The sequence below is a fragment of the Zeus faber genome, assembly GCF_960531495.2.
Source record: "Zeus faber genome assembly, chromosome: 6".
Taxonomy (NCBI): domain Eukaryota; kingdom Metazoa; phylum Chordata; class Actinopteri; order Zeiformes; family Zeidae; genus Zeus; species Zeus faber.
This window is the reverse complement of record NC_137201.1, coordinates 18,316,293-18,341,665: the sequence shown is the minus strand read 5'-3', so window position 1 is coordinate 18,341,665 and position 25,373 is coordinate 18,316,293. Positions and strand designations below refer to the sequence as shown.

The 25,373-nt window shown below is 44.7% G+C and overlaps 2 protein-coding genes across 2 annotated transcripts in view; one reads left to right on the top strand and one right to left on the bottom strand.

The window, feature by feature from the left end:
• Nucleotides 1–163: 163 nt before the first annotated feature.
• rabl2 (RAB, member of RAS oncogene family-like 2) lies at nt 164–3,847 on the top strand (the record flags this gene model as incomplete). The annotated part of the gene is made up of 8 exons (XM_080002441.1): nt 164–270; nt 371–400; nt 1,730–1,809; nt 1,919–1,998; nt 2,113–2,224; nt 3,087–3,184; nt 3,318–3,401; nt 3,749–3,847. 8 exons carry the CDS (start codon nt 164–166, stop codon nt 3,827–3,829), a joined length of 672 nt encoding a protein of 223 aa, XP_079858567.1. The 3' UTR covers nt 3,830–3,847.
• Nucleotides 3,848–10,680: 6,833 nt separating this feature from the next.
• Nucleotides 10,681–25,373, bottom strand: part of shank3a (SH3 and multiple ankyrin repeat domains 3a) — a gene marked incomplete at both ends in the record, with an annotated part of 157,666 nt that continues 142,973 nt past the window's right edge. Inside the window, 7 exons of the mRNA XM_080002436.1 lie at nt 10,681–11,245; nt 17,514–19,627; nt 19,710–20,242; nt 21,056–21,161; nt 21,356–21,483; nt 21,869–21,892; nt 23,461–23,541. Of these exons, the coding sequence (XP_079858562.1) occupies nt 10,681–11,245; nt 17,514–19,627; nt 19,710–20,242; nt 21,056–21,161; nt 21,356–21,483; nt 21,869–21,892; nt 23,461–23,541 (3,551 nt within the window). The remainder of the gene's footprint in view (nt 11,246–17,513; nt 19,628–19,709; nt 20,243–21,055; nt 21,162–21,355; nt 21,484–21,868; nt 21,893–23,460; nt 23,542–25,373) is intronic.

Here is a 25,373-nt window from a genome sequence, read left to right as displayed (position 1 = left end):
TCTTTGAATTAGGTTAGCTAACCGACACGATGCTAACAATGGCAGGGGGGCGAGCGCTGGCGTTGTAAACAAACAAATAACCAAACAAAACAAACAAACAAACAAAAAAAACAAACCCAAAACTCAACCCCGCTGCGGATTTCATTCCTCACTGAGAATAAACATGGCCGGTGACGCCAGCAGCTTCACTGAACTGGACCTGGAGAAATACGACGCCGACGAGCGAGTGAAGATCATCTGTTTGGGGGACAGCGCGGTTGGTAAATCCAAGTAAGTAGTGACTGTGATAAACATTTACACTCCTTAGTGTTTGAATGGCTGCCCCCCTCTGTCCGTGAAGTGCGTTTGACTCGATGTTTCTCTGAATCAGGCTGATGGAGAGGTTTCTCATGGATGAATAGTATCCTTTTTCTGAATCTGTTTTGGGCAAGGTAAGGCGAGTTTATTATTATTCGTACAACATTATTATTTCATACACTTGTGGCTTTTCAAAGTGGGCAATGCAAAAGTCATAAAACACATTCTATAAAAGCAAAGAAGAATAAAAGCATCTCTCTCTCTCTCTCTCTCTCTCTCTCTCTCTCTCTCTCTCTCTCTCTCTCTCTCTCTCTCTCTCTCTCTCTCTCTCTCTCTCTATATATATATATATATATATATATATATATATATATATATATATATATATATATATATATATATATATATATCAGTGGTCACTCAAACAACATAGACGATGAAAAGGTAAAAAGGTTTAAAGTGCAATTTGAAATGAGCTGGTTATTCACCGGAAAGCAGTTTTGTGCCTGGATTTCAAACTAGTAGGCGTTGGGTCTGAGATGTTCTGGAAGTGTGTTCCAACAATGTGTAGCATGGTTACCCCAACTATTATTATTATTATTATTATTATTATTATTATTATTATTATTATTATTATTAATAATAATTTATTTATTTTGTACCCCACTCTGTATTACCTTTTTTCAGTCTCATTTCACCCTATTTTATATTTTATTTTATATTATTCTATTCACTAACTGCATTAGGAGTCAGTTAGTTTCAGTTAGGCAACTATGTAGAAATGGGGTAGCTATTATGTTCAGTTTAGAACTTTTTGTGCATAATCTCGGGGTGCGGTGCAAAGACATTTCACTGCATATATGTATGAACGTATGTATATGTATGTGACAAATAAACCTCTTGAATCCTGAGTTACTAAAGGCTGCTCCTCTGTGTTTAGTCTTCACCGGAGCCACACATATTGTCTTTGCTAGTCAAACAGGTTCCCCCCAAAGAGGTTCCCCAGCGAAATGTTTAACAGTCAAACTTCACCATTACTTATTTTCAAAGACATCAGATAACGAACAATAATAACTGTTTTGTTCATAGCTTCACTGTTGTCTAAAACTTCACTGTTGTCTAAAACTAAAACTAAACTAGTATAGACAGGTATGGAAATTTGGACTAAATCATATCTAACAACAAACATCTCAGATTTAGGCCCCGGAGACACAATCTTATCAAATGAGGTGGACTAATATGCATTCAATTGAGGGTCCTCGATATGGAAAAAAAAAGGATGAGCCGCTGCTTTAGTTAAACAACTGTGGTTGCATTTTACAGACTTTTGTTTTGAGTTTTGGGATGGCGGGGGGCCGTGCTGGGTTTGCTCTGGCAAAGCGTGCAAGTGTTTTTGCTTTTTTCGCGGTCGGATCCTTCACTCCTGCCGCAGTCGGCCCCAACAGATGTCCACGTACGCTCTGACTCTCTACAAGCACACAGTCACTGTGGGGAACAAGACCGTGGTCGTCGGTAGGTTGTGGTCACTCCATTGCACAGAATAATCATATCATATCTCTCTTGAAATAACGGCTTACTGTTGATCGCGCTGAGATATATAGTTTTCCGTTCTGTCCCACAGACTTCTGGGACACAGCTGGCCAGGAACGGTTCCAGAGCATGCACCCCTCCTACTACCATAAAGCACATGCATGCATCATGGTACGACGAATCCCTGTTTACCAGAGACAGTTGATATGATTTTAAGATGCAGAAAGTCTGGGAATCATTACATTGTTTTTTTTTTTGTTTGTTTTTTTTCCCCCCTTCCTCAAGGTTTTTGATGTCCAGAGGAAGATCACGTATAAGAACCTCTCCAACTGGTATAAGGAGCTAAGAGAGTTCAGGCCAGAGATCCCGTGCTGCGTGGTGGCCAACAAGATCGATGGTAAAAAAAAATTGGAAATTCTACTTAAAAAAAAAAAAAAAAAAAAAAAAAAAAATGCTTTGCTTTTGTGTTGCAAGATCCAAATTGTAAGGCTCTATTCATCCAGTGAATCACACCCAGTCAGAACAGCAGCTCTTTGTTCATCAGAACAAGTTTCATTCTGAGAGTGAGGCCTATTCGGTGTACTGTACTGTATATGTAGTGATAAAAGTTTGACTCTTTTGAGACGAGTGACTCAGTAAAGAGTCTTTACATTTTTCAACTCTTTTTTTTTTTTTTTTTAATTTGTCTGATTCGGTTGGTGTAACGCAGAGTGAGCGAGGGTGGACTTCCTGAATGATGAACGAGGGTCAGAAGAGTCAGTTCAGCTCTTGAGTTTTGAATGGAATATCTCAAAAGGATCATTTAATTCTGTCAAAACTTTATTTTGGTCGAAGGCAAAGAGTTAATCAGTCACATTCAATATCATTTATGCCAAACGCCTTGACCTTTTTTTTTGTACCTTGGACTTATTGAGGTCTAATTTAATACTTATTAATAATAATTATTTTCGTTTTGTGAGTTGAAGATTCATTTGTAAAGAGCAATTTAAAAGGTTTGTTGAGTCTCATCATTCACTATTAGTACTGCACAATAAAAGCGTGGTTCTACATGTTGGGATGAGTGATGTGTTTAGTGCTGCACGGGACAGTGGTACAGGGCCATAGGTTTATTCTATTGTCAAAAGCGTGGGCGTGGCAGAAAAAACAGTTGCAAAAAACTGAACTAGGGTACGGATATCTGTTTATAGTCAGTCGCTCTGGTTTCAAAACATTATCTTTCTGTTTAACCCACTTTTCTACCTTCATCAATGTGTCAACAGCCGAGTTGAAGATCACCCAGAAGAGCTTCAACTTTGGCAAGAAGCACGGACTCCCATTCTACTTTGTGTCAGCGGCAGATGGGACGAATGTAGTGAAGGTGAATATCTTGGCTGTTGTAACATTTTTGGTGACTCCAGTCACTCGTTTGCGTTGCTTATTTCAGCACTACGATGCCTCACTGTCTGTGCGTTTGAACTTTTCCACATAATGTGTCTTAATCTTGGAAACAGATGTTCAGAGAAATGATCCAGAGAGCGGTAGACTACAAGAAGAATCCCAGCGACTTCATGGATGAAGTGATGCAGGAATTGGAGGTATCGTGTCAAACTCCCTTTTAATCATTTATGATGTCATGTTGTCATTTATCAAATTCCCCAAACAATGGTTTGTCTACATACGTACATAATTGTCACCAAATTTCGTAATTGTGGTAGTAATGCAGCTTCGGCATTTATTTTCCCAGTATATTTATATTTATTGCACATTGTTGGTCATAATACAAACATTAACTATGAAGCCAAAATATTGCATTTACTAAACCTAAAATGGTTCAGTTTGAAAATACAAATGGTATTTCGTATAAACTCTACCACTACGTCTTTTTGACAAGAAAACACAAGTTTATACGTCTTTGATTTTCACTTGTGCCATCGTCTCGTAGAACTTTGAACTGGAGAAGAAGGACGATCATTTGGACGCAGCAGAGGACGGACTCGGGGAAGAAAGCCCCGAATTGCTTTAAAAGAATCTGACAAATTCTGGAGAGGCTTTTTCTCTGTTTTGGATTAAATGTCCGCGCGTCCTTGTTGACGCATCAAACTACACCTCGCCACGGAGCATCTCGTGATGTCAGAGATCGAAGCAAAGGCAATTTAGTTTTGCTCTGAGGGTCGGTTTCGCGGACAGGGTTTCGTCTAAGTCTTAATGTAATTGTCTCTTCCTGGGACGTGGCTTTACTAATTCATCTGTTCTGAGCTAGGACGCCTAAGCTGCTTTCACACATGCACTCTGGACAATATCCGGACAATCAGGTCCGGACATTGTCTGAAGTTACCCTTTCACACACGTAGCTCACAACTGGAGATTGTCTGTGTCAGACGCTACCTTGAAATACTGTTTGATTTAGGCAATGGCAGATGAGGCTACCGACTTATCTTTATCAACTTATCTTCGTTGATGCTCCATGTATTTCGACGTAATATAAACGAAAGAGTGGAATGGAATATAAAGGAAAGCAGAAAGGAGTACGCAGCAGCCACGCTCCGTGCACGAAGGTATCCGCACAAAGGTAAATAACTGACGCATGATATGGACGTCATCAACACGCGACACGCTGCAAATGCTCCGGACAATTGCCTGCTCTGTTCACACATACCACTCGATCGGACATTATGCGGTCTTTGTACGAGGGTGCTGCCTGGGTAAAGTCCGGATGATGTACGGTCAGAATGATTCGGACATTTGCGTTCACACATACAGCTCCTCCGGGTAATGTCTGGATAATTTCAATTTCAATTTTGTGCCGCGGTGCATGTGTGAAAGCAGCTCTCGACGAAGGTAATGAAGGACTAGCGGCGGTGCCAAGTACCCTCTTGACCGATGGCGCTAAGGGTTTTTCTGAAAAGAAAAAAACAAAACGTGCTGCGTGGCAGAATTTTTGAAAGACCTCAAAGTTGAAGTCGCAGTAATATCCTTCCAACAGTAATTTAGTGAATGATCCAGTGAATGATTTTTTCTTTTTTTTTCTTTTTTAGATGTACGAGAACAGTAATCTCTGACATACGGTCAGTATAAAACACTGAAAATAACCCTCAAAATTGAGTTATTTCAAAGCATGAATGAGGATGAACTGTCATGCCACCAGGTCACCTTCACGATCAGCCCTGGTCTAAGGCGCGCCCCTCCCCCAACCCCGTGCACGCCGCTGTCTGAGACTATTTTAAACCGTGATCGAGAAAAGTAGTTTCAGTTAATCCAGATAGTGAAAGTGTGATTTCGTTTTAAGATAAGGTCTAATCTGTGTCCGCGAAATCGCCCCTTAATCTTCTCTTATTTTAATTGATTAATTTGCAGTGTTTCATCTTAACACTGCCGTTGTAAGAGTTAAGATAGCAGGAGACGTTGTGGGTTCAGATCATTCAGATCATGTCGTCCGAATGTGGCTCTGTGATATTTTCTGCTTTAACGCAGAGATGCTCTGCTGTAAAATGTTGATCAGGTCCTCGTCGACACACATGAATCCCCCTGTTTCTTTGTTTAATACTTTAATGTCTGCTATAATATTGCAGATATTGCTCGAGACATACAGAAGTCTGAATGCTCATCCAGCTGTGTGTGTGTGTGCTGTGACGACAATGTGAAGTTTAAGAATAAGTCACGACCACACAAGGCAATGAATCTGTGACGGTGAACTCTCCTTGAAAGTGTGTGTGTGTGTGTGTGTGTGTGTGTGTGTGTGTGTGTGTGTGTGTGTGTGTGTGTGTGTGTGTGTGTGTGTGTGTGTGTGTGTGTGTGTGTGTGTGTGTGTGTGTGTGTGTGTTGTGATGTCTGCAGTGACACTAGGGAACTACATGTACAGTATAGGCTGCTATTGTTGAATTGTCATAGTTGATGTGTAGCCCCGTACACTATATTCACATTTTTACATGTTTTTAAGTTAATAAAGAATGTACCTTCAAATGTATAAATCCAGTAATTGTGATGTTGTTGCACACAAGCATTCTGTGATACAGCTGTGTGTCGTCGATACGGTCAATTCGTTTAGTTTTGTGAAATAGCCGGCATGTGAATGTACAATGATAAATATATATTTCTACCCATCATTATACTGTACGTTGAAGTGTGTGTGCGCTTAATATCAATAAACTGCTTGAGATACTGATTTATCACTGACCGTACCAGCAGCAGCAAGTCTGACAAAAAAGACGACCAAGTGCATTTTTTTTTTTTTTTCTTTTTTTTTTTTTTTAATTATAAATTTATCACATAAGATAACAAACATATATCTCTGTGGTGGATTTATCGCGGCAGACGCCTCAGATCCCGTCTCTCTGCCTCCAGCGCCCGCTTCCCGTCACTTGATTCTAACTGGACTTTGACCTTCCGCTTCCACCTTCCCCGCCCTACCCCCAGGGAGGAAAGCAAGGAACGCTTGCGAGGGTTTCGCCGGTTTCTGAGAGAAACCTTTCAGGTGCAATTTTCCCCCCGGGACGCCGCAGCGATAGATCCACCATTCTAAACTTTCACAGTGCAAACAAGGAGAAAAGAAAAAGACAATGAACAAAAAAAAAAAAAAAGAAAAAACCCTTTTTGATGATAAGACCGGGAATCAGGCGACCGGATTCCAGTGGATTTTTAAAAATATTACACCGCTCCCTCTACACTATGTAGATTGTGCTTTGTTGATTACAAAATAAGACAAAGATAACCTTCCGGTAAACTCACTAAGGAGTGGATGATGTGTCAGTGTGTCACACCTTTTTATTTTTTTTATTTCATCCGTTGCTCTGTTTTGCACCAGTTTATGTGCTAAACGTACGCAACAGTCCAACCAGGCGTCCTTTGCAGTGTCCTTTTTTTTGTTTTTTTTTTCCGTACCAATACGGGTCCAGATTCAATGTCTTTCATTGAAATGTTTGACTCTCGTGCGTTGATTGATTGTATCTCTCTTTTTTCCCCCCTGGCTGTTTTGTTTTTATTTATTTTTTCCGGGTTAACCTTCAACCAAGTGAAAACCACGCTCTTGTGAGACCTTGCCTTATTGATGTTTGAAAGAGGTGACGCAAAATCATCGCAAAGAAGGATTCTCAGAAAACATAAAAAAATGAGTGTATTTTCACTTAAAAAGGTGCTGTACATACAGTTGAGAGGATTTAACAAATATCGGTAGTTCTCAAGATTTCCAGGAGATGGCACCATATTATTGAGTCTAATAGCTCAAGAACATAACTAAGGTAGTCCCTAAAGCAAAGAAGAAACATACAATTTGTTAGTTGTTTTTTTTTTTTTTTTGTGTGTTGTCTTTTTTTTTTGGCACATTTTCCATTGTTTTTGTTTGTTCCTCTTCAAAATCACCCCATGAATCATATCCAAAACTCAAAAACTGAAGGTCTGAAGAAGGAAAGAGGAGTGCAGCCAGGTAGAGCCGGGGGCGGGAGCGCACATGCAAAGCTGGACGTGGAAAAGTGTCACGAAAGCTATAACGCTGGAAAAGCCGTGACGGAGCAGATTCGCGTTTTTCCCGCGGTACAAAATATGACAGTATTCCCCCTCGATGCACGGTGGTATGGTTTCTTTCTTTCTCTCTCTCCCGCTCAGTCCCTCTCAGTAGGCCCTACAATAATTCACCTTTTACAGGAGTGCTTTGCAGAAAGAAATGCGGTACAACAACTATCTGGAATTGGTCAGTGATGTATGCAGGTGTGTGTGTGTGTGTGTGTGTGTGTGCGCGTGCGTGCCTGCGTGTGTGTGTGTTTTATGTTTGTTTGACACAGACTCTGCTGGGAATCTCTGGGGGGATACAATAAGGCTCTAGTGGAATAATTCCAAAGTTGTAGACCCTATCAATGACACACACACACACACACACACACACACACATGCTCTCTCTCTCTCTCTCTCTCTATCTCTGTTCCACACACACACACACACACACACACGCACCGACATGTATTTTTCCACATGTTAAAGAGGAACGACCATACGGTGAGATTTGGGAGCCCAGATGCACGCAAGCGCTTGGACAATGGGTGGCTTTTATGTTAGCACCTTGTTTTGTGCAAATCATCTCCTAGTTCAGAGTTCAGAGTTCAAAAGTTCAAGAGTTCATAGAAAGAATAAAATCTGCTCACCTTTTCCGCAGGTGGTTAACTATGCATATATGCCAAACATTCATATATAGATCTATATATTTTTTGTTTTTCGAAAAATTTATATGAAATCTATCATATATACATTGCTTCTGATTAATATAAAAAAAGCAAATATTTGTATCTTGTTCATTATGTACAAGTATAAGTATTTTTCAATAGACAGCGTCTCCTTTTTTTTTCTGTCTTGTAATGTTCACTCTAAAATTCAAATGAGTGAAAGATAAAAGTATCGTGTTCCACAAGCTACAAAATCTACCCACAGTGTAGGAGGGTAACGAATCAACCAAAAAAACAAAGAAAAAAAAACAAAAAAACGCAAAGAAAAGAGAGATAAAAGAAAGGAAGAAAAAAAAAAAAAAGCAACTACAACACACAGTCAAAAAAGCCCAACTCAGTCATAAGGTCATAACACTGGAATCCCAAAATCAAATAATCACTTAGGTCACAGTGAGGCAGTGAGTGCTATTCCTACAACCTCACGCAACCTTTACGCTTCGAACCGCCGCCGAGCCGCTGTGAGCGGAGATGAACTTGGCTCGAGGGGTCAAAGGTCGCTTTCTGAGGTTTTTGTTCGCCGGGGCCCTTCTCTCAGAGAAAAGCGAGTGCTCGTGCTCCCCTGTTGCATGAATAAAACTCACTGGTTCTCACTGCCAGCAGGGACTCCTCATGTGGATACAATTGCAGATTTTCTTTATTTAGTCATTCATTTATTTCATTTTTTCCCCTATTGTTTCGTTAAAGACCCTCGCGAAAAAACCCGCCCATCCCTGGAGCCGAACCAGCCGTAGATACCGGAGATGCCGCTTTTCTTTATTTTTTTTTGTTTTTTGTTTTTTTTTGTTTTTCCTTTTTTTTTTTTTTTTTTTTGGAAAGGCACAGATTTTTAGCTCCTTTTGAACCGTTGTGTTTCTGATTTGTTTTGCAGGATTAGATAGCTTAGGTCAAGGTGAAATACTTTTTGTGAGACGTAAATTATTTATTTATTTAGAAAAAAAACAGAAGACAAAACAAAAGAAAAATTGCACTATCCTCACTTTGGCCATTCACACGCGCTCAGAACTTATCAGTGCTGTTGTTTTGGAGCAAAACAATAAATAAAATAAAATAAAATAAACTTGTAACAATCAGGGAGTAGCGATATGGGTTCTCCTGTAGCTGTCGTGTCGTCTCCTGACCTCTTTCTTTCACCGCGCCATTTCTTGTGTATTCTTCGCAAAATGGTCATAAACCAGCTCTGTGGTGGTCTTGTTGCTCTCACCAGCCCTAAAAATATCACCGAGCTCTCTCTCCGTGTTAGTATCCCAAAGTTCCATCCCTGAGTGGTATACAACAGGCCCATGGTGGACAGCCTCATTCCCCAATGAACGGTCTCGCTATTTCCGTTGTTTTCCACGGTTCGCGGCGGGTGAAAGGAACGAGGAAGGAGAGAGACGGAACCATATCTGTAACCACGGCAACGGGGATGGGCTTTCGGCTGGGGGTCTCGGCCTCACATTGTGGGATGCCCTTAAGTATGGAAGGAAGACCGTAAGAAAATAAAAACAAACAACAAAATCTCTCTTTCCAAGACATGATGCAACTCGTCATGCTACTGTTCAGGAAAGGGCGACCATAAGTTAAGTTCGTCAACAGTTGATCATATATGTATATATAACACCATGTAGTATTTTAGTAAAGTTGTATAACTTTTGACAAAAAAATTATTTTCATATATCTATATACTTTTTATTTCAAATATATATGTATATAATTGGTAGAAATTAGTAAATTATTGGTGGAATAAATTTTTAAAGATTTCTCTTGGCCCTCTATACTAGAAACAGAAGACAGGTGCAGATGTATTTATTATAGTTCCTCTTTGTGACATTGTGTTCCTTCTTCTCAAAGCTATTTAGATACATATATATATATATATATCACATTATGCTATGTCTATCTATAATGTTCCCTTTGGAAAAACCAAAACAAATTGTTTGATTAAGAAAAAAGCCACTAGTGTTGGTTAAACATTCTCCAAATATAGATAATAGATAGCACAGTCTGGATTCCGAGACGGAGAAGTGAATCTCCCGTGGTCTACATCGTGGACCTCCACCTCTGGGCCCAAAAGTCCTTGGTTTTTAAAAATGACAGCAGGTAGAGAGAGGACACAGTTTGTCAGAGCAGTGTCACCGCCGCCTCCGCCGTCCTGCGTTGACTGTGGATGATCTCTGTAGAAATATTTTGAAAGGCAACTGAGCTTTCTGTAGGGAACGAGACTCTTCCTCCTCCTTGACTCCAAAAACTGCAAAAAGGGGGCCGCCATGGGGGGCCCGCCTAGACCGGGGGGAGACGGAGGTAGAGAGGAGAGGCGGGGAGGTCCCGTGGAGAATGAGCGGGAGGATGAAATCAAAATGGATGTTTTTTTTTTTTAATTTTTTTATGGGAGGTCATGCGAAGCTCCTCCGCACAAAGACGGGAACTCCCCCAGAGCCGCGGCCTGACTGGGTGAGCAGACGGTGAGGGGGACAGAGGAGCCGGTCCATCCCATCAGTGCAGCGCTGAGTGCAGGGCGTCGACGGGAACCGGGGGTTACGTGATGCATCGACAGGGAGTGAAATAAAAAAAACGGAAAAAACAGAGCCGGAGTAAAGGAGGAGGCGCTCTCTCCTTTCCCCATCGACCTTCCATGCCTCTCTCTATCTAGTCTCATCCCCTTCTACTCTCCCTCTCAGGGCAGGGGTCAGCTCTCCAGCAGCTGCTTCAGTGCTCGTTCAATATTCATGCGATGCCCGACGCGCGTCACGCCCAACTCCGCAAAGTCCTCCTTGGTCAGAGCCGGCAGGTGGGAGCCCTCGATCTCGTGCTCCTGGAACCCCGCCCGGTGCTCCCCCAGGTTGATGCTCTCCAGCCAGTCCCCGACGTCGTACTTGTTCCACAGGTGCAGCGGCTTCTGGTGGAAGGGTCTGAGGGCCAGGAGCGGGGAGCCCAGCCCGGGGGAGTGGGAGGGCGACGGGGACGGGGAGCGGGAGCGGGCGCTGGAGCTCCGCATCACGAAGCGCACCTCCTTGGGCTCGTGGTGCAGGCTGAGGCTGGAGGACTTGAGGATGGTGTGGGGGGGCGTGGTCGGGGAGGTCGGCAGGCCGAAGCCCGGGAGTCGTCCGAGGGGGTCGCCCCGGTCGGGCGAACCCGAGCCTGGGCTGGGCGTGCGTCGGGTGACCGGGTAGCGGCTGCCGGGGCGGATGGTGTACGTGGTGCCGTAACTTCTCTGGGAAATGGTGTGGAGCTCTCCTAGACTGCTGAAAAGTCTGGAGGACAGCGAGAGAGAGAGAGAGAGAGAGATGGGAGGTTTGCGTAAAGCATACACGCAAGGCAGGACAAGCATTACGGCGTGTGAAGATAATGCAAGAAAATTTTGTATTTAAGAGGAAATATAGAGGGGAAAAAGCGGGGTTATTACCAAGAGGTATTGTTCCAGTCGCTGACCTCTGACCTGATGGAGGCCAGAGGTCAGTGAATGATAGGAGGGCTACGCTGTTACCCCTCGGCGGACGCCTCGCTGCCTCTACGCCTCACGGCAACATCCATGCGCGGCGATTAGATAAGGGGTCGATCTCATCCTAACTCAAGTTCAATCGCGTTCAATGAACAATTTTACAATTTCAAACGACGAGTCCGGTGGGGGGGGGGGGCGATGGGTTTGCCGTACGCCACGCAAGAGAATTGCGCGGTAAATTACGGAGGTTAAAAGCGGCAACACCTGGGGGTCCGTCTGTGCTCGGCGGAGAAGTTAAAGTTGCAACCGACTGTCGATTCCACTAAACTCTCCTTTTGGAAAACAAACACACCACGGAGACCGTTGTGTGATTACTACGGCGATGACTCAACGCGGAACTGACACTGAGGACCCTGGCAGCGGCTCTGTTACGCTCCAGCGTTTTTTTTTTTTGAGGTGGTACGGTGGAAAATTGCCTGACTGCGAGAATGAAGGGACTTGACGTGCCCAAACATGCTCCAAGACACAATAAATCTACCTACTATGATTTATTTATAGAAACGCCGATGCAAGACCTCTCTTTCACCCTCCCCCTGTCTGACACACACACACACACACACACACACACACACACACACACACACACACACACACACACACACACACACACACACACAAATCCTACAAATTACTGTGTGAAATAATTGCTGTTATCTCTCTCACGCTGAACCACCCCGCACACACACATATGCACGCACGTGCACACATACACACACTTGCATACGCACACACACACACACATGCACACACGAGCACTCACACACACCCACACACACACACACGCACACATACATACACACTGGAATATGCACACACACAAACACGCACGCACACACACACACACACACCCGCGCGCGCGTGCGCACACACACACACACACGCACACACACACGCATATACACACACGCACGCACTATGCACGCACGCACACACACACACACACACACGCACGCACGCACACACATACACACACACAGACACACACACACACACACACACACACACACACACACACACACACACACACACACACACACACACACACACACACACACACATACCACCTACATGCTCTATGAAAAGAAATTAGAGTAAAGGGAGGGGTAGCATACCCGCACTGTGATCTGGAGATCATTATAGACATCAACCATCTTATTCTGAGCTGCAGCATGAGGTTGAATAGTCACATTATCTCAAACCAACTATCAATCTGCGGTTAGGCGTTCACGTTTGAACCGAGCTACATGTTCCGGTACTTTCATGGAGGTTTTATCGTCCTGCATTGACCCTATATTTAAAAACTGCAGGAGCATGAACAGTGCTGCAGTCCAGAGGTGGCCAATGAGCAGCTGAATTTATGGATATGGACAAGGAGGGATTAAGAATTGGAGGTAAAAAAAAAAAAGACCTGTCTTGCCTGGAGCAGGCAGGGATGAGGGAAAGGAAAGGCCAAAATGGATGTAGTAGGTGTGCAATATGATTTGTTTGAGTCTACCTTTCATGCATTGAAAATCGTGTGAGCGTATTGGTGGTGTTGTTGAAGGTGGGTAAGGCAGGTCGCGGGTGGGGCAGGTATTTGGGATAGAGACGTTCATAAATATGGCAAGCCGGTGGATATGAGATGAGCTCCATGCGCACTTACACAGTCTTCCTGCCCTCCTGGGCGCACAGTCAGTTCTAGACCAATCAGATCAGAGCAGCAGGGCGGGGCATGCAAGGTGAGCAGAGAGAGAGCAATGGGAGAGAATGTTAGCATCACTCCATGAGAAGCGGCCCGCGAGCCAGACCTCTGTTCAGCGTCAGCCAACTCTGTTCTCCTTGACAGCCTCTGTACGCATGCGCGTACTTATGTGTGTATGTGTGTGTGTGTGTGTGTGTGTGTGTGTGTGTGTGTGTGTGTGTGTGTGTGTGTGTGTGTGTGTGTGTGTGTGTGTCAGTCAGGGTTGTGCGGGGTGTGTTTGCCTACATATTTAGGGATTGTGTGTGTGTGTGTGTGTGTGTGTGTGTGTGTGTGTGTGTGTGTGTGTGTGTGTGTGTGTGTGTGTGTGTGCGTGTGTGTGTGTCTGGCGTATGTGTCTGTCTTGGACGTGTTACGTGCGGGCATGACAAGGACAGCAGAGTTGGCTTTACTGGAAAGTCTGACCAGCTGGCCACATGAGAGAGAAATGAGCACACTATTCACATATCAAACACTGCACAAAATGACAAAAAAAAACAAAAAAACAAGATAATAAAAAAAAAAAAGGGCCAATGTCCCTTGACTTTGGTGACTGTTCGATTTACTCACGGTGTAATGATTTTAAATTGAAGAGGGAAATAATTTCCGCGGGTAAGATACATTCACATGTGCCAGAATGAGGTTTGTGAGGCCGCGATGTCAATGAGGATATTCTACCGACCGAAGGTCAGTTTAAGCTGTATACACTTATATACTAAGACAGGTGTGGCACTACACTCCATGTATCAATGTCACTTATCATCGCGGTGAAAGTCAGGGACCAAAGCCATCCTTAACACAATCATTGAAAACAAACCAAGGAAAACAAAACCTCGAAATGAACAGAGAGTCACAGGAAACCATAGAACAAAACTTACACCACATGACAACCACGGTTTTTCGAGACCAGCCAAAGCTACGAGACACGGCACATGGACACGGTGGGACAGAGAGGAGCGGATGGGGGACGGGGGGTTGGGGAGCATCAATGGGAAGGATACTGGCTGTGGGGAGAAAGTGAAGGAATGAAACAACCATCATGGGTTTTTAGGATTTGGTGAGGAGTTGGTGCTGTGAGTGACTGGGAGCTACAGGAGCAGAGGAAGGAAAGATATAATGGTATGCCCAGTCCTACATTTTATTTATATTTCATTTCATTTCATTATTATTTTTCTTTTCCATCTCAGGCGATTTAAGCTGTTAAATGCTTATTGATGTTATATTTTGGGTCATTATAAAAGATGCTCCACCTTTTTTGAGCATTATGCTTATTAAGGGACTGTATAAACATTATGGGTGGGGGAGGTGGGCTTGTAATATTTTAGTATGCCTCGGGTGGGCGGCGTCGGGCTTATGGGCGCACAGGAGCATCCATTGTTGCAAGTTTATATTGGGGTTTACATTTGCCATTGTGCAAGTTTTCCTGTATAGTTTATTGCACCTCCCTATTGGTCAAATAAACACTTCATTACCTTCACACTAGGACCACACCAGAAGAAGACAGTTGTCAGAGGTTGGGCCCTGTGTGATTACGAGGCACAGTTATGCTGTGACAAACCTAATGGACGTCAAACAGTTTCACAGTTGCTTTTCAAACCTCGTTTCAGACACATTCTGCTCCCAGAAACGTCTACTGTGGTGGTCCGCCAGCGGTTGTGACGACTTTCTATTTTACTTTACCTCAATAATCTGTATTTCTATTTCAGCACCGCCGAAAGTCATTCTTCTTATCGCGCACATATTATATAATTTCAACTGTTCTTCACCTGCCAAAAATGCGACTCGAAGGCCGTCTCATTCTCTGATTGTGTGATGATCCGCTGCCTTGATAAATCAGATGTAATTTCACGCAGATTTCAAGTTCAAATTGCATGAAAGCCGTGGCGCAACGTAAATTGCAACACAAATTGCAACGCAAATTGACAATTATATGCTGTTGTGGCGGTGTTAAGTTTTAACCCCGTAAATCTCCCGGGAAACCCACTCTTGTGGCAGTTCACTCTCCTGACACTTTGCAAGCAGAGATCTTGGTGAGATAATATATAATATGAGATCATTTGGCTGCGGCACTGATGCGCCAGGAAATTGGGGTAGTTCTGCTTCTGGTGTGGCCCAGAGGTTGTGACAAGAGCGGCCTTACTGCTTCGGCCTGTTGGGCCTCTTTTACCGCGCTTCAAAAATAGGAACGGAAAAAAATCGAAAAACCCCCAATTTATCTGACCACAACTTCACTACTAAGCACGTGGTAAGTGTAAGTGGTGCATACATTCGTTTGAATTTGTGCATCTTTGACGCCCTGTATTAAAGCAACTTCCCAGTTTTGGAACCAGTTCTTTGCATTTGGCTTGGCATTCAGTTCTCGCAAAAAAAAAAAAAAAAAATCATGATTAATGTGAGGTGTATCTCAAGGAATGTGTGTTGCAGATGGATTGCTTGTCGTAACAGCCTTCACGCAGGTTAACTACAGAAAACTGGACATTAGTGGTTTTGCCGTGACATCAAAGCAAGTCAAATAATCAGTTTTGCACGTTATGCGTAATAGTAATTTCTTTAAACCTTCATTCTTATCAGTTAGATGTAACTATTGACTAAACAATGACTGTATTATTTCTACTTTATTGATGTGAAAGCTGGACAAGCATTTACCCAAAACACTACAAGGCCAGGATAGATTATTAAAGATATATATATATATATATATATATATATATATATATATATATATATATATATATATAAAACCTATAATCTAATCATGCATTTCTGATGAAGCGATCTCATAATTTCACCGGCATTTCAAACTGATGTCTTCATATTCTGCACGTCACAACTTTGGTGATGGGACGATGAGACAGAGCCGTCATTGGAGTGTGAAAATAATTGGGCGGGAGAGAGCGATAGTTTTGTCGTGTCCACATCAGTGGTGGCTGTGATATAAGGACATACTTTGGTCGTCTGGATACAGGCTGAGGAAAGTTGCAACTTTCTGAGGCGGGCTGAGGGGGCGTGGGGGACCCAGGGGGATCGCTGGTCAAAACCCGACAGTGAGAATAGAGTAAGTGCATGCCTCCAGGCACTGTTACCTTGTTTGCAACAACAGATAAGTGACTGCTAAAACATGCACGCACGCACGCACACAAACACACGCACACACACGCACAGACCACTAAGAGAACGCTAAACTAGAGGCCAAGGTACGCCGAGCTACTTCCGTAACCATGGAAACAAGTATCACTTCACACACAAGAGCCACTAAATGAATGGCTGTGCTCAATAAATTCCTCATTGGTTAGCAGCACTTTGTTGTGTGTCTCTCCCCAAAAGCAGCATTTGCTATAATCGCCCGATCTTTATTAGTTTTATTTTTCATCGCTGTCGTTGTTTTTGTAAGACACAGTGCGCAATTTAGAAAGCTGTGTGATGCAAACAAGGTAACATGTGGAGAAAAAAAAACATAAGTGGGTGATTCTTTTTGAATGGGATTAGTCAGTAGGTTTGTTAGGAAAAAAAAACAGATAATAAATGGACATTGGTTTACCCTATAAGGGGCTATAAGCTTAGGGTTTAACCTCTTCGGTGTCCCTCTCAGATCTGTAAAAATATGAAGTACTTCATTGCACAATCAGATGAGCCATGTCACATGATCCCCTTTTCAAAGACTCTATGGTTGATATCTTCCTTACTTCCTTATTACTAACGTAGCAACAGATGACACATCATGGTAAGGTATGGGTAGCAGTAGGGAAACACTAGCAATGCCAGGGAAGCTAGCAGAGTTGGTGACCTCTGCCCTTTATATTACTTACCATCACAGTGGAGAGGGTCACAGATTAACCAGCATACTTTAAAATAAAATAAAAGTACATCATGCACAGAATTCAAATCAGATGCTGAGTACCGTACTATTAAATATCACTGGACCGAGGAAATAGTAAATGTCTAATATGACAAATAACAGAAAACAAATAAGGCCCTCAGCTAGTGGCCTAATTTGTCTTTAATTAAAATATGAGGATTAGCGAGACAGATGATTAGATTAGATAGTGATGAAAGTCAAGTCAAATAAGAAATTGAGAAACAAGGAATAATGATTATCTCATATTTTAAGACATGTCCAATTATGCCCTTTTTAATAATAACATTCTACAGTGTATCAGGAAGCGACTGCATAGTATTATTTAGTCATTATGTTAATATTTACGGACAGATCCATCTGCCATCTATGATTCAAAATGATGGCAGAGAGATCTGTGTCCATAAATAAACCTGCCTTGCCTTACAATACACTGTGCTGTCCTCTTACCTGGCACCTGTGACAGGAGACTTCCTCCCAGGGTCCAGCGACGCTCCCAGCGGCTCCTCTCCAAGCGACCTTGTGTCTTTATTCAGTTGCTGGAGCCTTGAACTTAGCTCCCCCATAACAGATGGTTTTCCTCCCTCATCCGCTCCTAAACCCAGCCCCAGCCCGCCGAGATTCCCCAAACTCCCAACACCCAGCCCCACTCCAGGCCCGCGGGGCTCCACTGGGTCGCCCCACAGCTTGGACCTACGCTGGAAGAGGTAACGTGGCTTGGTTGGGGCAAGCCCCGTCACTGATGCTGACCCACCTGAAGCCAGCGATGCGCCCCCAGCTGCAGCAGCAGCCAGGGCAGCGGCCTGTTGTTGTGATAGCAGCTCGCTGTCAGAGCTCTGCTTTAGCAGAGGGTCCCTGAAGGTAACGGGGCCTTTACTGCCTCCTATCTGGGACTTGAGTCGGGGCTTGGGAGGCACTGGCGGCTTGTCGAGCACGAAGGTCTGCCCGTCGGCATAGGAGGTGTGCGTGGTTTGTGTGTCGGCGGGCTCGCCACTTTCCGAGGACAGTGTGGACATGCTAGATACGGTGGAGACGGTGCTGGTGGTCTCGAGGTGGTGGTCTCGCTCTCGTTCACTGGAGCTGCGTGTGTCAGCCTCCTCCACACCAGAGTCAGCTGCAGAGCCAGATTCCACCACTGGTGGGGGCTCCAGAGGGTCAGAGGGCTTCCCTGAGACAGCTGCTGCAGCGGATGGAGGTGTTGGGTGGGGAGCCTGAGGCTGGGTGGAGGTCAAAGTCGGGGTTGTTGGGGTTGAAGGGGTTTGGGGTATAGGAATTATCGGGGTGACGGGGGAAGTGGCAGATTTAGTTGGGAATGTAGGGGTCCTCTGTGCCTGCGCCTGAAGTCCATTAGAAAATTCATCTGGTGGTGGTACCACACCAATCTTACGTAATTCCTCTCGTGTTTCCTCATCACTTGAGGACAACATGGCAGGAGGGAGAGTAACTGTATACGTATCCGCATCCTCCTCTGAGCTGCCCTGCACAAGAGCCTTGTCTTGGGCTGGGCTAGCAGAATGCTGGGGTGGAGACTTTGCCTGCATTTGGGCTTGGGACTGGGAGGCTGTGGGACTGGGGGATTTCGCCCGAGGGCTTGGAGGTTTGCTTGGTACAGTGGCTGTTGGGACAGGTGCTGCCTCTACTTCTGAACCCACCCCCAAAGTCTGGCCATTACTGGTAGCATGGACCATGACCAGTCCTGCTGTCTTCTGCTGGGATTTATCCATAATACTGATTAACATACTCTTCTTTTCCTCAGTTCTTTTCTCCTCCTTTCTGTCCTCTGTTCTTATCTCTATTTCTTGCCGGAGTGACACCGGTGCAGGGGACGATGCCCACTGGGGTTTGGTGGATTGGGGGGCTAACATAGCCCCTATTGAGGGTCCAGTACCATATCCCCCTGCCTTGGTGCTTTGTGGGGAGAATGGGGGAGATGCAACTCCTCCTTCTCCATGTTGAGACTCTTTGGTCTGGTTGTCAATGAATATTCCGCCCTGGCCAGCACGTTCCTGTTTAGTCCTGGGCTCTGGGCTGCTGGATGGGGACTGGTTCTGAGAGGTCAATGCCCTCTCCCTTGCGGCCAGCGCAAGAGCAAGTGGTGAGTTAGGGTCCAGTGGCTTTCCAGTAAGTGGATGGATGAAGGTTGTCCCACTAGGTGAGGGGCTCAGGGCCAAGGCAGGGGGAGGCAACTGGCTGAGATCCCGGGTGAGCATCCTCTCATCAATTGAGCGTGACTGCGTCAGGGAGGGGGCTTCAGGGCTGGGTGTGGACATCCCCTCCATGGTCCCAACAGACAGGAAGACAGTGGATTTCCTCCGTTCCTCTAGGCGGCGTTCACGGTCTTTCACTGCTCCAGCGATAGCAGCAGCAAAGGGGCCCTTCCCTTGCAGCAGAGCCTCTCCCTGGAGACGCATGCGTTCTCGTTCAGCCATCAGCTGCTGCTGGTAGTAGTCTGCGCGGCTAGTGTGTGTGTGCCCGTGGGTATGCGGGTGTCGCCCTGAAGGGGAGCTATCTCGGGAATGGGCAGCAGCGAAGGCCAAACTAGCTCTTTCTTGGGCATCCTCCACCTGCAAGACACATTAAGCAATTTATCAAGCAAATCTGTGCTACATATTTGAGATTACAGTCCATTTTATACATTTAACATACCTGCAGTTGCTTGACCAGTGGGCTTTTCTTTCTGTGGGGCTTAGTGGGTGTGTACAGTCCAATGCTAAACTGCCCCACATTGGCATAAGGGTTGTCAATGACCCGACCCTTCCTTTTGATTCGCTCAGGTGGAGTAGTTGCAGCAGGACGGGGAATGTCCGTAGGTTCTACAGGGAGATGCGAGGAGTCCTGTAGGATGATCATGGAGTGGGCCTTCTTCTGCCTCTCCATATGTGTGGCTTGCCGCTGAGAAGCCTCGTAGGGTAAGTCGAGCGACGAAGGCTTGAAACTAGAGCGTCCTCCAGGCTCATGTCCCTGACTGTGGGCCCGGGAGGGAGGAGGCGGTGGACAGAAGCCTGGGGGAGGGCCAGTGTCCTGGTAGTAGAGGGATGGGGGAGGAGGCGGTGCAGTTTGCGGCGGTGGAGGAATGGATTGAGATTGGAAGTGGTCTCGGAGGCTGTCAGTCATCGAGGAGCTACGGGGGAAACGGTGTTCCCCTGCCAGGGCAGACAGACGATCCTCCTCAGTTGCACCTGAGGAGGGAGTATCACAGTATCATTAACAAATATCTTTGTTAATATCACTGTATCCTAGCATCACACCATATAATAGCATATCATAGCATCTATCATAGCATATCATATGCTTAGCAAAAAAAACAACTTAAATATATATATATATACAGTATATACAGTATATATATATATATATGATAAATGAAATATATATATATATATATTTATTTATACAGTACTGTGCAAAAGTGAAAAAAAATGCTGTAAAGTGAGAATGCTTTCAAAAATAATGAATAGTTTTTATTTATCAATTAACAACATCCAAAGTGCGGTAAACACCAACCTAAATCAAATCAATATTTGGGGTGTCCACCCTTTGCCTTTAAAACAGCACCAATTCTCCTATGTCCAGTTTTCTAAGGTACTCGGCAGGTAGGTTGTTCCAAGCACCTTGGAGAACTAGCCACAGTTCTTCTGGGGATTTAGGCTCAGGTCTCAATTGCTTCTGTCTCTTGATGTGATCCCAGACTAACTGACTGATGATGTTGAGACCAGGGCTCTGTGGGGGCCGTACCATCTGTTGCAGGACTCCTTGTCCTTCTTTTCGCAGAAGATACGTTCTTTATGACTCTAGCTGTTTGTTTGGGGTCGTGGTCATGCTACAGACATATTGACACACTAATGCAGAAGATATAAAATAACTGTCTAAGACAAATGTGCATGAGACATCTAAAGTGCCTTAAACTTTTGCACAGTACTATATATATATATATATAGGTAATATATAGATATATTTCATTTATCATTCAAAGGTATGGGTGATTGTTTTACCAAAAGATTTGGTCCTGGACATCCCTTTAGGTAATGGTATGTGACCTCTCTCCATACCTGGGTGTAGTCCTCCATGTAGAGCCATACCTTGCCTCTCAAACAGCGACTGCACAACAAAACACATTTCGCAAATACATATAAGCTGCCTGTTAACAGAACAAAAACGAGTCAATTAAAACTAGTCGGCAGTGTGCATAAAATGGAGGATCTCAATAAATAGTCCATTATACCAAAGGAGCTCTTTATGTGCGTAGCGGTGCATTTCTGTTTTGTTTGCATGCATGCCAGCTCAGTACTCACACTGATCTCTGCTGGTGTTATTCTCCTGCTGGTTGGCCGTTGTTTAACAGTGGCCGCTCTGTAATCCACCTCCAAGGGCTGGGAGCGCAACATAGGCTCTTGGGATGCCAACATCTCATCCAATCTTTCTGTTGGGAATGTGAGAAAACAAAACAGAACTGATGACTGCCACATAATGACTCCCTATGAGCCGTCAACACAAAGCATGCATGGAGTTGTTGGGACCAACAGACATTGCGTATACTGTGATGAAAGGTTTATTACAAACACAGGTCACGTCATGCTCTGTGGAATGGATCACAATCCCAGTCAAGGAGTTTCTGGCTTTAACTGTTTAACAATAGGGAGTGGGAAGGTACTCAAGAGGACAAATGAGAAACAGGAACAATGAAAAGTGAATTTGTGAGCAGGTTTTTTAAATTGTCCCCTCTTCGATCGACACTGTTGATTGCAGAAGAGATAACTCATCTCTGTGACGCTCAGAGAGGTGACAAGTTCTTGCCTCAGACTCACCTCCTCTTCTCCTCCGAGCAGAAGCTTGATGGGAAAGAGACAATGTCAGCAGAGGAGGGGAAATGACAAGCTAACACAGGTAACTACTCTGAGGGGCAAATTTCACAGAAAGGATTGCGCGGCTTTGCGGCGCAAATAACAGAGAACGGGAGCACCCGCAACCGCGCTGCCACGCAGATAGCGTCTCGATGCACCGGTGCTATTTGCACGTATTTAAATTAGGTGTTATTCATACACTCGGCGCAAAATTGGCCTCTTTCTATGAAAATGAGCCTCGTTGCAAAAAACGTCCGAATTCAACACCAGTGCTCATAGCCATGCAAAGTTAGAGTTAAATTATTACTGTCTGCAGAGAGCTGGTGGTAACTGCGCAGACAAAAAGAAAAAGCAGCGTCTTCAGCGCCTCCGATCCGTGCATGATCAGACCCCGTAAAGGGGGGCTGGGGACCACGGCGTAAAGGGCTAAAGGGGGGCTTACTGGTGCTATGGCCCCGTCGGGATTTTGCATAGCATCGGCGCAGCAACCCCAAGGAATCTCCTTACAATTTAACATTTTCATTAAACACTTTAAATCAAAATATAACTACTGTCCGGCAATTATTTTAAGTTTTATATTTATTTAAGACTGGCAATTCTTAAAACAGGCAGGTGGAGAGCAGTGGCGTAAATGGAGACTCTCCATTATGCATTGTGGCACTCAGTGTGCCTGTTTCCTGTTTCTCCAAAAAAAAACACAAATAAAAGCACTGTGTTATATTATTTTAGAATAATTTATTTTACTCCCTTTCCTAATTAAACGAAACAAATCAAGCGTGTGTCCCGTGTCAGGCTCCATTGAGCCATTGATCCATTGGATTAATTACTTTGCCACATGGATCATTGCGATCGGATGCAAAACAGGGGCAAATTGCACTCAGCAGCAGGACTTTATGGCCATGTTTGTGCTGTCATATCATTAGCGAAATATCCTTTGGGAATCGGGCGCAGACGAAGACGGTGCAGATAGTGGCCGCAACTGATGCGCAATTGATGGTGATATAATGGGCCGCAATCCATTCCTTTGTGATTTGCCCCAGAGAGTAGGGAGGGATTACGTCTTTTCTCAGTGGAAAAATGGTAGCAAGAAATATAAGAGGGAGGTGAAAAAAGAGAGTGTAGGATAGGGCTGGGCGATATTGATTTAAACAAAATGTATATATTTTTGGATTTTAACTCGATATTGATAATTTGACGATATTTTGGGCGTGACTATTGGCGCTTTCAAGATATTTACACACAAGAAATATTTGAGAAACCATCATTAGTAATGTGGATATCATGACCGAGGTAGAGGTGTTGATTAGAACAGCTAGAACAGTCTATGCAGTTCAGAAAACTGCATTACTTTACTGTAATGCAGCCTTCAAAACAACATTTAACGATACCACAATATTACGATGAACCAGAAATCCCAGACAACGCATCTCGTCTCACATCATAATATCAATATCAAATCAATATGTCGCTCAGCCCTAATGGAGGACTGATGGGTATTTTGCGTGTGTGTATGAGTGTGACCGTGTGTTGTTTGTTGTACGTGCACGGTCACTTACCGAGTTCCTCTAGCTCAGCAGTCATGGATTTGGAGCGTAGTGTCAGGGTGGTGCTGGGAGCCCTCTTGGGTGGAGGGGGAGCTGTGGAGAAAAGGCATGGCGTTGAGGATGACGTTGAAGGCAATGAGGATCCTTTGGCTTTACGGCTCAGCGCCCTCCTGGCGCCCCCCAGGCGGCCGGCCCAGCCCCCCTTCCCCTCTTTGATCTGGTCAAATTTGGTTGAACCTGGGGTCTCACACTGCGCCAGCACCTTGTTCAGGCTTCGGTTGGAGCCCAACTTTTTCATCCTCCGATCTCTGTTCGGTCAATTTGCTGTATCTGACAGTGGGTTTTTCGGTCATCAAGTCTCTCCGTTTTTCAGCGTTTCTATTGCAGGACTCGGTGAGCGGCGGTGAACGCATGGCTTTGCCCTCTCTGTAACATCTCTAGCTTTCCCAATACTCCCACGACACACAGAACAAGGATTCACTGCCACGAGAGGCTGGATGCAGACAATAAGGACTGCAAAAAGAGAGCATAAGACGCCCTTCTTTCTGTCGATATAATGACTGTCAATGTGCAATATGGCAGCCACGCATTGAAGGAAAACATGTTGTCACACACATGCACATTACCCCAGTGAGTGGGACGACACTCCCATAGACTCAAAACCCCACCGATGGATGACAGTCTTCAATGGGCTTGGCATTCAAAGAGATAACAATGGATTTCAACAGTGGAGGAAAATACAGTAATACACCACAGAATCCCAAAGGAGTCTACCACTCCAACTTTACACAGTAATGGAAGGTTGTATCAGCCCACTCCAAGCACTCAAACACATCAGCCTGCATTTACTCTATAGCGTAACAGAGAATCAAAGAGAAGATCCAAAAAAAGAGAATCCATTAAAAAGAGAGTCCGCACAATAACATGCTGAAGACAAGGAGATTAGCTGGTTACTCCAAACCTCGCAGCAACATCAGCAGGAACAATCCCAACATGCGTGTCCCCAAAGCAAAGACCCTGCAGGTTTCCATGCAACATCCCACACCGCTAACTGGATCGGAGAAGTGACCGCGCTCCAAAACCAGCCCAGATCTAATAACGCGGCGCTCCAGAGCAACAGACCTCAGCGGGCCCCCCAGACGCCCTCGCACCGCGCCACCTCCCGACTATTCTGCTGCAGTCAGCAATTTCAGAGACGTGGTTTACATACACCACCCCGAGTGCGGTCCGTATCAGACATCTTCATCCCCTCACAGGGCTGCACACTCTGGTACAGAGCAGAGAAGACGGAGGAGGATGGAGAGAGAGAGAGAGAGAGAGAGAGAGATAGAGAGAGGGAGAGAGAGAGATGGGTTTACTGTAATGTAATGCTTAATTCAAATATGTAGTGTAGTCACCATGGCAACGGTGGCAGTAGTGAGGCCTCGCATGGTGCAGCAAAGGTGTGTGTTGTATGAGTGTGCTTGTGTGCGTGTGTGTGTGTGTGTGTGTGTGTGTGTGTGTGTGTGTGTGTGCATCTGTGTGTGCGCGCATCTGTGTGTGTTTGACTGTTGGAGTGCGTGTGTGCGCGTCCTCGTGCATAAACAAGTTAGGTTAGGTGCAAAATGCAGATAAATTCCCAGCGAAGGAGCTGCACTGCTACACGGTGAATATAACACTGAGCAGAAAGAGAGAAAGAGAGAAAGAGAGAAAGAGAGAAAGAAAGAAAGGCATTTGGAAAAACTCTCGCAACCCAGTTGCACTTCTTCTTTCAACACTACTCACCTGCACTCTGTGGTATTTAAATCACGGTAGCTGATGTTGGTTTTTTTTTCCCTAATCTCTGCACACATTATGTATTCAATCACCCACTGACTTTATCTTTCTTCTACCCGCTAATTGACTTTACCCTCACTCCACAAACACTAAAACACCAACCGTGAGCA